General features: G+C 40.7%; 1 protein-coding gene across 5 annotated transcripts in view; it reads left to right on the top strand.

The window, feature by feature from the left end:
• KATNIP (katanin interacting protein) overlaps positions 1 to 11,008 on the top strand; it is a 56,489-nt gene extending 45,481 nt beyond the window's left edge. For 4 of the 5 annotated variants that reach the window (XM_083872257.1, XM_083872255.1, XM_083872256.1 and 1 more), the window contains 6 exons: positions 74 to 184; positions 2,006 to 2,145; positions 4,932 to 5,033; positions 5,694 to 5,854; positions 8,181 to 8,278; positions 9,586 to 11,008. In XM_083872257.1, coding sequence (XP_083728383.1) covers positions 74 to 184; positions 2,006 to 2,145; positions 4,932 to 5,033; positions 5,694 to 5,854; positions 8,181 to 8,278; positions 9,586 to 9,641 — 668 coding nt within the window. In that variant the 3' untranslated portion in view covers positions 9,642 to 11,008. The remainder of the gene's footprint in view (positions 1 to 73; positions 185 to 2,005; positions 2,146 to 4,931; positions 5,034 to 5,693; positions 5,855 to 8,180; positions 8,279 to 9,585) is intronic. The other variant, XM_083872258.1, reaches the window with a different exon arrangement.
• The last annotated feature ends 2,217 nt before the right edge of the window (positions 11,009 to 13,225 follow it).

The raw sequence follows: 13,225 nt of genomic DNA, 5'->3' as shown, positions 1-13,225 counted from the left end.
ACTGCAGATTAAACAATCTGTTAGGACAAAGCTTCTGTACTGATATTTTCCTTAATAGCATTTTGCTTTTTAGTTATTTTCCAGTTCCAGCTCCTGACAAGTTGGGGTGATCCCTACTACATTGGTTTGAACGGGCTGGAGATGTTTGATGAACATGGAGAGCGAATCTTACTGACTGAGAACAGTATCCTTTGTACACCAAACACCCCTGCTGATGCACACTTTACTCCCTCAATTTTACTCAAATTGTCATAGGGTATCACTTCCACATTGCCAGGTTGTCCTATGGGATTAACTCTCCTTCTATTTCTCTCTGTATTTGGGTGATGAACCTCTTTTCCATATGTTTTTATGGATCCTGTAAACTTCCAGAACATTTCTGCTCTCAATGGGATGCACCAACAAAGCAGGACAAAGTTAGAGAAGGGAAGGCTTGAGAAGGGTGTGGTATTTTCTGCTCTTGACATTTCTTCTGTGGTGGGGAAGGACCAGAAAGTTTGATGAGCTGTAAATTCATAAGAAAAGATTGAGTTCAGTGCTTTTTTTTAATGGAATCTTTCATTGTGCCTCAAGAAAGAAATTTTTCATTAACTCTTGTTCTGGAGATTTAGGCTGCTCTAGACACCCAATGCAGTCATGAAGATCAGGGCTAAGAGTTTGAGTTTGATTCAGTGTTCCCTGGATATCCAGCAGAGGGAATGAAGGGGATGTTGGGAAGATTGATGTTCATCAAGGTTACATTTTGTGCTCTTTAGCTCTACCAGTTAAAATCTTTTAAGAGCTGAAAACTTCATACTCCAACATACAACTCTCATAATTCAGGGACATGGAATGAACATTTCTTAGCCCCCTGGAAAGAATAGATAGCACAAATACTGGAGAAATTGTCTCTAAGGATCCTCACTGCCTAATTAATAGGGAATTCAATGAAATAAAGGCTTTTCCCCAGGAGCTATTTTGATTTGTATCTTATATGATACCCCTTGAACTTGAAACATTAATAACGGACAAGAAACATTTTGAAATTGAGAAGTGATAACAAATCTTTAAAGAATCAGGGATCTTTAAATGACCTGATAGAGCTCTACAGTGTAAAACAGTGCCAGGTAAAGAATCCTCAGCTCCTTTTGGATGATCACCTGTTTTGCCTTGTTGTGTGTGGGATGTATTAGGATCCCCAAAGAGTGTATTTGTCTTAGTGCAATATTTAATGGGATAATTCACTACTGAATCAAGCTTCTCTTAAACACTTGAGGCATTGATGTGTCATTCCTTCAATTCTTTATAAATACCTACAGACTTTTAGAAAGCAGGACAGGGGGAATTTAATGGAAATTAGATGGAAATGAATGTCCCTCAAACTGGATTGCTCAGGATGCAAGGATGCTCCAGGAGAGTTCTGAAGACAATGCCATCCATCCACGTTTCTTTGCATGTCTTTAACATTCATATATGTTTTTAATGTAAATGTTCTTTTACGGAGAAAATCTGGTTGCCTGTTCAATGGGGGTTTAATCTTTCCCTCTCAAAGAAATGAAAAAAAAAGGTTTTATTACACAGTTACTGATTTTTACCACAAACCTTGAGAAATTCAAGCAAAACCAAATTTGACTGATGACTGCCTCCTGCAGAGACACTCTTCTTGAGACAAGTTTTTATATGAGGAATTTGCAGAAGTTTATGATAAAAATAGGAGACTTTGTCACCAAAAAGCTGGGAAGTTCCTATCCCTCATAATGGAACTTTATTGATGAAGTTCACAAGTACATATTTGAGAATAAATTAAATGCAGCTAAACATTGCTTGATTCCTATTTTAAAAATAATTTGGAATGCCAGAGTATCTAAGGGTTGTCCTGCTTTTAAATAGGTGCCCTCAAGTTCCTGGGAGTACTGCTGCAGTGGTGGAAACTCATTCATGGCATTGGGAAGAACATAAACTTTGGAACACGATGTTTCTGAAATATCCCTTTTTGGGTTATTTATGCTTAAAAGTTTTTTTTCAGATATTGCTGCTTTTCCAGATAGTGTCAACGTTTTGGATGACGTGTCTGGAGACATCCGGACTCCAGATAAACTGATTGACAGAGTGAATGACACCACTGATGGCAGGCACATGTGGCTGGCACCAGTTCTTCCTGGTTTGGTACATTTTTCCCTTTTCATTCTGTTTTAGTGATGTGTGTGGATGGAACTGGAAGTGTGGAGGAAAGGGGAGCATGTAGAATTCATAGCTAAGTTTGATATTAATTAGAGATGCTAAATCACTGCTTTTTAGAAGTTGTTTTTATTGCAGCCTCTCTGCACTGCTCGAGGAGCAGCAGCAATGGAGGTTTCCCAGGTTTGTAATCTCCTCCCTCCATGGGGCAACAGCAGAAGATTTTCCAGAGATGGTTTTTTGAGTCACTGTGACAAAGATATTGATGAAGGAGTTCTGTGCAATAAACACCTTTCTGGTGCTTTTAAGTTCACTCCTACAAAATGCAATGAATGTTGTTCCAGCAGTGAGAAATTATTTTTAATCTCATTATCTGTGTTGAATTCAAATTCGTAGATTAGGGATGGCAGACTTAGTATTTCATGTCCTAAGGCCACAAATGATTCAGCCCTTCTAGAAGTCCCATGTTTAATAGCTGGGATATCAAAAATCTAAACAGGAAAAGTAGATAAACTTAGATGACTTCTGACCTTGTTTTGTGAAAGGACATTTTTAGGAGCTTTCAATGGACATAATTAAGGCGATTTTATTTCTTATAAGAGAATGGATTTAAAAAGAAAACAAAATATAAACCTGACATGTGGCGAGTTATCACTTACTGTGCTGGCGAAATCCTCACTCCAGATGTTGCAGTTATTAATTACAATATTAAAAGTGAGGAGGAATGGTGAATTTATATCATGATGTGCTGTAATGAAGGGCTATAATTAAGGCAAAGCTTTTAAGTATACTTGGGAATAGTGAGCACTTGCTTTTCCTAGGGAAAAGTGGAAGGTCTGTGTGCTGCTTGAGGCTCCTGCTGTGTAGATCCCTGGCAATTTGATGGGATGCTCAGATGTCTCTTAGAACAGGATGACTGATTGATTTGACAGCCATCTGAGTGTGCTCATGTCCTTACAAAAGACACGCTTGCAGAGGCTGTTTCACTTGGGAAAAAGGAAAATAACAGGCCTTGGAGTTCTCTCTCTTTGTGTTGTTCTGCCTGACACCAAAGTACTGCAGAAGAGCACAAAATACCAGTATTAAAGAGTAAATTGATAATGTGTGAAATGCAGGAGGCAGAAGTGATTTAATGGTGTTTTTCTGTCCTTGAACTGTAACAAATTGCAGCTCTGTAAGATCCACAGAGTACTTTTCCCCTCTCCATCTTCCCTGGGCTGGTTGTTGAGGCAGGAAGTGCTGGATGGAACATGAGCCTATCCATGCTCAGCCTCTGGAGCTGGGAATGCTGAACCAAAGCTTGGGAATGCTCCCACCCTCAGTGCAGGCTGCTTGGAAAGCTGCATTAACACTTTGATGTGTTGGAAGCTTCAAAGCTTGAAGGGAGTTGGTATTATAGCTTTTCTTTTCCTTCCTAAATGACTTTGCCTTTTTAATTCTAAAAGTGGTTTCCTGTTTTTCAAATTCATTTCTTACATAAGCAGAATTTGAATTATTTGTTCTCCTGTTACTGATTGTCATTTTATTTCTTTGCTTGAATGGATTTTTAATCAAATATATCATTTGCTGGGGGACTAAGAGTTGTTGTTGGAAACAATGCTCCAGTTGTCTCATGAAAAATCACAGATGCAAACATTTCTATTGATCCAATCTACCTTTCTTTCTTCAGTAAAAAAACACAACATAATGATTTAATATCACCTACAGTATCTTCTCTAGTACATCAAAGGATTAAAACTTCAGAGGATGCTAAAGATGAAGCTTAAGATACCTTGATCCAAAGTTGATATAGTGGCTCATAAAAGGAAAAGCATGGAATTAACTGTAACAGGCAAGATTGGTTTCCTGCCTGCCTAATCTTTGGTCTTAACATCTTGACATTAACGTCACTGAAAGGCAGATGAATAATACCTCAAGCAGTAATTGTTTAGCAAGCATCTGGAGGATTGTCTCTGAATTCCTGGTAGTATAACTCACGCAAAAAATGCCAAATTTCTGCAGTAGCTTTCAGGGCGCACAGGGGAAATTTTAGTCTTGCCAACAGAAAGGTGGATTCCATTTGTATTTGGTAGAAAGAGGTGGAATGGAATGGAATAAAATCATTGATTCATTGAGTGGTTTGGGTTGGAAGGGACCTTAAAGCTCATCCAGTGCCACTCCCTGCCATAGGCAGGGACACTTTCCACTATCCCAGGCTGCTCCATATCCTGTCCAGCCTGGCCTTGGACACTTCCAGGATCCAGGGGCAGCCACAGCTTCTCTGGGCACCCTGTGCCAGGGCCTGCCCACCCTCCCAGGGAACAATTCCTTCCCAATATCCCATCTATCCCTGTCCTCTGGCAGTGGGAAGCCATTCCCCCTTGTCCTGGCACTCCAGGCCCTTGGAAATTATCTCTCTCCACCTTTCTGACAGGCTCCATGCCGAGTAGAACTGAAGAGGCACCAGCTTGTCTTAACCCTAAGGACATGTCTGTATTTGGTTTATGAAATACTCATTAAAAGTTTCTCTATCCCCCTCCTCCAATTTCCAGGCAGTCCAGGATGACAAGGATGCTCTAGATCTCATCTCTGTGCTTTTGAGAGCAGCTGTGGGGTAGAGCCAACATCTGGGAATTATCAGCAGGGCTGATAGCTGAACTCCCATCCTCAGCATCAGTTATCTCTCCTCCCGCTATCTCTCTTTAAATATGAACCTCTTTTGATGTAACATGCATGAGAATTCAATTTCTTTGGGGAATTTATGCTGTTAAATATAAATTAATTCTCTTTTACAGGTGAATAGGGTATATGTCATTTTTGATGTACCTACTACCGTGTCAATGATCAAGTTATGGAATTATGCCAAGACGCCTCAGAGAGGTGTGAAGGAGTTTGGTGTAAGTAATTTTCCTGTGCATTTTGCATGTCCTGGTGAGTCAGCTGGCTCCATTCTGTAGGTGCTCTCACAGCTTGTTGAAGTGTGATTCCCTATAATCTCAAAGGATGGGATTCATCTCATTTAACTCTGCATTTAATATTAAAATGACTAATCTGTGCCAGTCAGCTGTCCTCCCTTTTTTTTTTTGTCCAGGGAAAGAAAACTTTATCTGTTTTTTTTTCTCTTAGATAGTTGTCTTAAGGCAGGATAACACTTGCCTTTTTCCATTAACTGTAGAGTAGGCCTGGAAGACTAGTTTGAACTACACACCCAAGTTTTAGACAGCTGAAGTGAGGTGAGATCAATTAATTCCTAGATTTAAAAGTGATTCACTCCAATGAATAGAATGGCAATTATGTAAAACACGAGATACATTTTTAATTACCTACTTGAAAGCCGCATTAAAAAACATCAGTGACAAGATAAAAAAACTTTGGGAGGATAAAAAAAAAATGGAACCCCAGCAGCAAATAGAGAGAAATGGAAGTTTTAAGGAACAAAAACTAAATTTATGAAACAAATAGGGCAAAATTCTGTCTAGTTAATTGCTGAAAGCAAGGCTTGATTTCTCAATGGATTTTTTTTTTTTTTTTTTGGTTTATTTCTTCTATGTTTGTAGCTTCTGGTGGATGATTTGCTGGTGTACAATGGGATTCTGGACATGGTGAGCCGTGTGGTGTCAGGTATCCTGCCCACCTGTGACCCCGTGGTGCCCCACCACACCATCCTCTTCACTGATGACGAGAGGATTTGCCACCAGGAGAGGAGAACTGTCATCAGGTATGTGAGTGGAGCTGGGTTGGGACAAAGGATCTTGGCTTTAAAAGCTGGTTTGATTCAGCAGAGTGTGTATTGCAGAGGGAAATTCCCTTCCAGAGCATCCCTGGCCTCACTTGAGGAAGGATGAGGAGGTTTTTAGATATGAGGACCAAATTACCAGCTTTGTTGGCAAACATCTTTTAGCATTTCATGGTATTATTAGTGATTTATATTTACATCTGTTTTCATGAAAGCCTGTAAACACAAATTAAAAAAAAAAGTTAGGCTTCCTTAGAGAAGGATTAATAAATCCCAATGATATTAAATAGAGGAGGGAAAAAATAGCACGTTCATGGAAAAAAAGCATCAAAATTAAAGAAAATAAACTCTGATTTGACACAGATGCTAATTAAGGAAGCAAAATTCTACTATTTTATCAACAGTCTAAAATAATGAACTCCTAAAATGAGAAATGAATTGCATTTGGGGAAATAACACTTTAAAACCACTAAGTTGGCAATCTCATGGAGAATGTGATGAAATGCAGTGAAAAATGCACTTACATTTAGAAGGTCAGGATTGGTGGGGGTCTGAAAAACAGTTCCCTGGCAAGGAAAGTAAAAATTTGAAAGAATAATTTATTTTAAATGGGATTGAAAAGTGAAAAAATGAAAGCTGAAGGAAATGAACACTTCCTTGCATGTTGGACAGCTGACAAATAGAATGTTTTGCACATGCATCATCACTTGATAAAAAAGGCAAGTTTTGCATGGATAAACGATGTGTGATCCACTCAGAGAGATATTCAAACACTTAGAAATAAGCAGAAGGAACATGAGATGCCCTGAATAAAGCCAGAAGTTCACATTTACCTACAGGGTTTGTTTTCTTGTGTTTCCCCAAAGCATTGGCTGTTGGCCACTGCTCCTGTCAGAGGTTAAATAAATTACTATTGTTTGGATGGGTTGTGTTGGACTCATGTTTTTGTATGAGTGGCTGTGTTGTCATGGCAAAACTTGGAGGTGAACAATTTCTCAAATTGAAAAAGCCACTGAAATGAAAATGCCTTGAGGAAATAGAAGTTTTTAGAAAAATTTCAATGGGATAGAAAAAGGAGGAGGATGGGAAACAAGCCTTTACTTTCCTCAGCTTCAGATCTTCCTAAGAGTAAAATTATTTTATTAGAACCAGGGAAGCACCAGCTGTAATCACAGATCTTTTTCACATAACTTCCTTTGCACATATTTATAAGACATAGATATGTCCTTTGATCTACTTTAAAGAGGAGTTTTTGGGGTCACAAACACTTTTCCAGTCGAGAACATGCTGAGCCTCTTCTCTTCCAGACTCCTGTGCTGGAGTTTTTTTGCTCTTTTCCCCAGCCTGGTCTGCAATCATATTTTTTCTTTTTTTCACCTCCCACACTACAAAAATACAGGGTGCTTCAGCAGCAATAGAAGACCTGCTGGATAATACCCCTTCATTTTAAAAATGCTCTGGAGCTTTTAGATATTGTTGCTTGTGATGTTGGCCTCTTTCACATGGCACTGTTGAGTATTTTATGAACCCGAACTTGCATCTGATATTATTTATCATCAATAAGTGTAAGTTTTGGTTTGCTTCAGTTTTGGCTCTCCTGCTTCAGTCTGACAGTTTGGGAGACATTATGTTTTTCTTCAGAAACAGAAACTCATTTTGTGCAGTGTTTGGAGAGAAAAGAAAAAATACACTTATTTTATTGCAAAGGCACAAATGGCTTTTTTTTGGTCTATGTGAAAGGGAGATGTTATTACTGATGTTTTCCTTACCTTTCAATTCAGCTCATGTTTTTTCCCTGTAATTTGTTTAGTTTAATTTACCTTTGAAGTTATTACTTCTTTCCCAAAAACAAATGGTTAAAATTTTGCAGCAGCCTGCAAGCAAAGCCTGTCACAGTAAATGAATTTTGTTTAGTTCAGAAAAGTTTCATAAAATGCTCTTCCAGTATTACAAAGCAGTGTGGAAGTTCCATATGAGGATTTTTATACCCCCTTTTGTACAGCTCTGATTTAAAATCTCACTTTGCTTTGTGGTTCAAGCTGTGTAGACAGGCTTGAAAATTGTAGAGTGAATATGATATTTATATTTGAATGTGTGCCTGAATGAATGCCACTAATTAAAACTGGCAAGAAATCCTTCAGGTGGATGAGGACAGGATAATTCCTGTGTGGATAATCCTGTGTATTGTGGCTGTGCTGTGGAGCTGTTCAGCCTGCAGGACTGCAGACATCCCTTCCTTGGTATCCTTGTCCATGACTCTCATAACTTTCCCAAATGTTGATTATTTTGGCTGTTGTACTGATTTCAGTCTTTTCAGCAATCATGTGGAGGATCAGGATGTACGAATGATGAATGAAAATGAGATTGTCACCAGCACCAAAAAGAAACAAGTTGTGGCTGATCCGGGTGAGTTCTGTCTTCCACATTTTTCTTCTGCTCAATTCCTGCAGACACAGTGTGGATAATGAGCATTGTTATAGCCCTAAACTGGGAAAAGTGGGAAGTCTTATGTATATTTAGCTCTGCTTTTTCTGTCACAGAAAGACAAACTGCAAGTTTCATCATCTGGTGGGTTTCTGCTCTGTATCTAAATCTGAAAGGGGATGATGTGCTTGTGGCTCAGCACCACAAATGCAGAAATCCTCAGCAAAGAAACTGGCTGAAGATAATTTGAAAATGGCTGTTAATTGTGCAGGTTCATTGATAACTTTGGGAATAATAAGCTCATTGCATCCCCACTGGCCTTTTAAGCAGTTTCAGAGATGGTGCAGATGTGTCTGAGCATCAGCTGCTTGTCGCTCCTTGAGCAAACCCAGAATCACAGTGAGTGTAACAGGGGGGAAATCGTGTTGACTCTGTTCCTCCCACTGTCTTTCTGGTTGGTCTTTTTGCTTACAAAATGATCATTAAAAAGACAACCTCTCTTTTTTTTCTCAAGGAGAAAGAGTAGATTGTATTTATAGTCTGAAGAGTACCAGTCATTCATTGTAAATTACTTAGAATAGCTCCCTAAATACATCTCAAATTCTCAGCCAAGCTGGTATATTCATGATTGGTTTTCTCTCCTGAGCCTGACACTTTCTCCAATTAGTTCTCTAGAAAGTGTTACAGATATTATTTGATGGCTTTTAATAACAGCTCCGTAGGAGAAAGATTTGAAATGCCATTGCCTGTAAAAAACCAGCTTGAAAGTATTTAACAATACTTGTGGAAAATATCCTGGACATCTCTGTGCCCACTGGAATGGCACAGAGCAGGCCTGGCCAGTAAAGAACAGCTGTCATTGCCATGGCCAGCACATCTTTTCCAGCACTGAGGATACAGAACCTCTGAAGTCACCAGTGAGGGTGGCCTGTTGCCCTCTGCCCCATGTCCCCTCTGCAGTCCTGGCTGGTATCATCCACAGAGGGTGTTGATAACATATTTATGGAATGATTTGGGTTGGAGGAGACCTCAGAGGGTTCCCTTCCTGCAGGAGAGTCCAGCCTCCTGCTCAGGACAGTGTCAGCCCTGAATTGAGAGCAGGTTGCACAGCAAAGCAGTTCCATGGGGCTGTGAAAAGGCTGGCAGCACTCACTGGCAGTGTCAGGAACATCACTGAGGAGGATAGCTCAGCTTCATTCTGGGGTGGAAAGAGCAATGAGCATTTTTGTTCCTTATTTTACTCCATGTCAGTGTACAGTCCTAAAGCAGCCCTTCATTTTCCTCAACAGCTCTGCGCCCCAAAACCTGCATCTATGAGAAAGGACTGCAGAGGAGGAAAAGATAACAAGGAGAGTCCTGAATGCATCCAGCCCTAAGTAACTGCAATCCAGAGCTCCAAAATATGCAAATCCAAATGAAAGATTTTCCATGTCTGCTGCTGCTGAACCACCTCCTCTTGTGAGAGGCATTTTTCTTTGCTACAGGAAATTTTCTTCAGAATGAAATCTAAAGCGTGAATTCAGTTTCCTGGGGGATTTTTGGGCATGATCTGTCTGAATTTCCTCCCTTATCTCTTAATTGAAAAATCCAGGGAAGAAGGAACATAAAGGAGAGAATGAGAACCTTTCTGCTGACAGCTCTTCTGCCAAGTACTGAGAACTTGTGTTAAGCAGGATTGTCCACAGGTTTTTTTACGATATTTCTAAAGCTTTTATTCCTAAATAATAGCTGGATGATCACGAAGATCCTCAGTACAAGGAGGTGTTGGTTTTATTTCTGAGGCCTGTAAATAGTTCTCTGGGAAATGCACTTATTAGAGGAAATTTAGCTGTTTGTCTCTGGGCATGTTTTGATGACAGCCAGGGCTGTCTGTAGGAGCTGCTGCCACTGTTTCTGACACCTCGACAGGTTCCATAGGGCTTGCAGAAATGTGATGGATGCTTTTAGGAAGTGGAGATCAGGAAGTGGCTTTATCAAGGTTTAATAAGTGCGTTTCAGCTGTCACCTTTTCATGTTTTGCAGTGAAATAATTATTTCTTTCATCATTTCACTACCGTGGAGAAAGCAAGTGAGGTGTTTTGCCTGGAGTGCCATTGACAGGCGCTCTGCACATCCTTCAGAGTCCTCCTGCTACAGAGAAATGGTTTTTCCTCCTATTTTGCCTGAATTTATATGAAAAAGGAGGCCATGCCTCTGTGCTGCACTAACCAGATGTTGCCAGCAACAGATCATCACTTCTGAGAAATGGTAAATGCCTTTTAATTAGCTGAAGGTAAGGAGAGAAGTGCATTTTTTAAAAAAAGAATACTCTGCACATGTAGTCATTTAAATAAAACTCTAACGAAATAAATATGCTGCAGGATTTGCTATGCAAATGGACTTTTCCCTGAAAACTTGGTGTTTGTGACAACCTATAAATCTCTTCTGTGGATTCTCACTTAGAACTGGCTCATTCCTGTGATTCTGTGATTGTTTCCAGAGAGAACTGAATGCTGAAGTCAGGATGTGTTTTTACACATGAACCAGAGATACTGATGCAGCTCAGTTTAGAATCAAACAGTGCTGCTTCCCTCTCTGCCCTGTGACGAGTGGAATATCTTGTATATTTGCTTATTAAAACTTCACTGCTGTTGCCTGAGCTGAAAGGACACAAGATAACAATGCATTTCCCAGGTTTCTGTGTACTGATGGAACAAAAGAATTTATTTTGTACTAAATACAACCTACTTTGCTATTAAATGTAAAATAGTGTATGTGAGTACATTGTACTTTGTTTAAGGGCTCTTCCCAATCTAAAGAACTGACTAAAGAACCCTCTTGTCCTGAGAACTCTCCCCTCCTTTGTTTCTGGTGTAATTCTACCAAAACCCAAGTGCTAATTTTTGCTTCAAATCATATAACAGGCAACTCCAAATGAAAAAGAGGAGGAGAAGAGTCTCAGGGTTTAATCTGGTTGTTTCTCACCCGAGATTCCAAAGCTGGCTGATGGTTCGTGTGGGCACAAACGGAGTGATTTTCCCTCTTGACCTCTGAAGGATTTAGGGTCTGCTGTCTGACTCTGTGTCTCTGTGTTCTGTGCTGAGCTCGGTGCTCGGTGTTTGGCGCGAGAATGATGAGGAGTCTCAAGGTCTTGGTTTTCTGGTTTTGCATTGTTTATTAGTTCTTATCTTACTTTTCTCTGTGTCCGGCCATGGTGTTCTCAGCAGCCTGGACACGAGGCGACTCCCCTTCCCCTGTGTCCGGCCAAGGTGTTCACAGCAAGCAGCTCGGACACAAGGCGACTCCCCCTGTGATGGGAGGTCGCTACCTCTTATACAGATAACTACGTACCCATTGTTTACAATTCTGTGCCAATGCCTATCACCTATACTAACAGGGTCATTTCTACTTTGATCCAATCCACTGAAACTACTTTGTGCCCACGTCACTACAGAAGATGGATGCCAAGGGAGAAGAAGAAGAACCCAGGGCACCGCCCTAAAATCACCATCTTGTCCCTTTGCATCTACATTCTAAAAATCCAAAACTACGAAATCTTCTGCACAGTGATAACTACACTACTCTCTGTCACACATTTGTGACTTGCATTTCTTCTCTGTGTTAGCTGTTTTTCACATGGACCAAGATCAAAGCCTGTGTCTTCCTGGGCTCTGTGCCAGGCAAACCCCCCTGCATAGACCCCAGACCCTCTTTTTTGGGTCCCAGGCCTCTCTACCGAGGTCTGTGACTTCCCAGGGCACCCAGAGGGATGCCCTGGACTCCAACAGAAGAGGAGGGGTATTGGAAGGGCTCAGAGCAGATACAAATGTCTGCATTTGGAAGGGGAGAGGGTGTAGCAAGGTATTCAAGGCTTAAGGCACAATCACAGATTTGTCATGTGGGCAATCTCTAGATGGGATGGGGCCTGTCACATTGTTTGTTCTGAGAAAATTGCATTGGCTGCGCAGAGAAATGAAATCTGCTGTTTCCTGGCACTGAACAGCATCTCTGTTATTGATCTGAAAAGGTCTGAGGGGGAGAGGACATCCTGTGACACCTGTCCTCTCTGGATCTGTCTGCAGCATCTCACGTCCTGCGTGCTGGGCTAATGATTTTTCAACCTCAAATGCTCCAGCTTTGGGAAATTATTGCAAACTGTTTGGTCAAGCTCAGATGGGTCACAGTTTTCCTCCCACCAAGTCTTCCTCACCTCAGTTGGTGACTGCAGCCAGTTTTCAACACCTTTTGCCCCTGGAAATCTGTATCCAGTGCAGCTGGTCTGGCATCTGCCACAGAGTGCAACGGCTTCAACCTTTACCATCCTCTCCCAGCAGCCCTTGTAGCCATTCAGGAGATTCCTCACACACCTGCCACATTGTGGAAAGACCATGACAGTCCTGAAAATATTTTAAAAGGTTGTCAAGTTGTGGAACATCCTCCCCTGCAGTGTCTGTGTGTGAAAGAAGGGTTTGCCAGCCTGCTGTCTGGGATGACAGAAACCACCAAGGCACAGCCTAATGGAGTCCTTGGTTCCAGTCAGTCATTCTAGAGAGCAACATAATGTTTAGAAAATACTTCATTCATCTCTGTGGGGTAGGAGCTGTCAGTGTTTGCCCTCCTAATTGGAGCTGAGATGTAATGACCCTTTATATAACCAAAGATAATTAAGAATCCTAGTCAGCCCTATACACTCAAACACAGACACTTGACTCATTCCTCAGTGAATCAGGGTTAAAAAAAAAAAAAAAAAAAAAGCGCTTTATCCCATTTTTCACCTTTTTTTTTAAACTAACTGCTCACAAGTACATTCATGTCAGACTGGCATTTACAGGAGGGACAAGAGGAAGAGTAAACATGCAATCAAGAAAATCCCCACGGAGCTCTTGAGTCAATGTCAGGCACAGTTTCTGCAGGAGTAATTCAACAAGGATGTGCCCAGTAACATCATTT

Source organism: Zosterops lateralis (assembly GCF_965231275.1).
Source record: "Zosterops lateralis genome assembly, chromosome: 15".
Taxonomy (NCBI): Eukaryota; Metazoa; Chordata; class Aves; order Passeriformes; family Zosteropidae; genus Zosterops; species Zosterops lateralis.
This window is presented reverse-complemented; position numbering and strand designations above follow the sequence as displayed.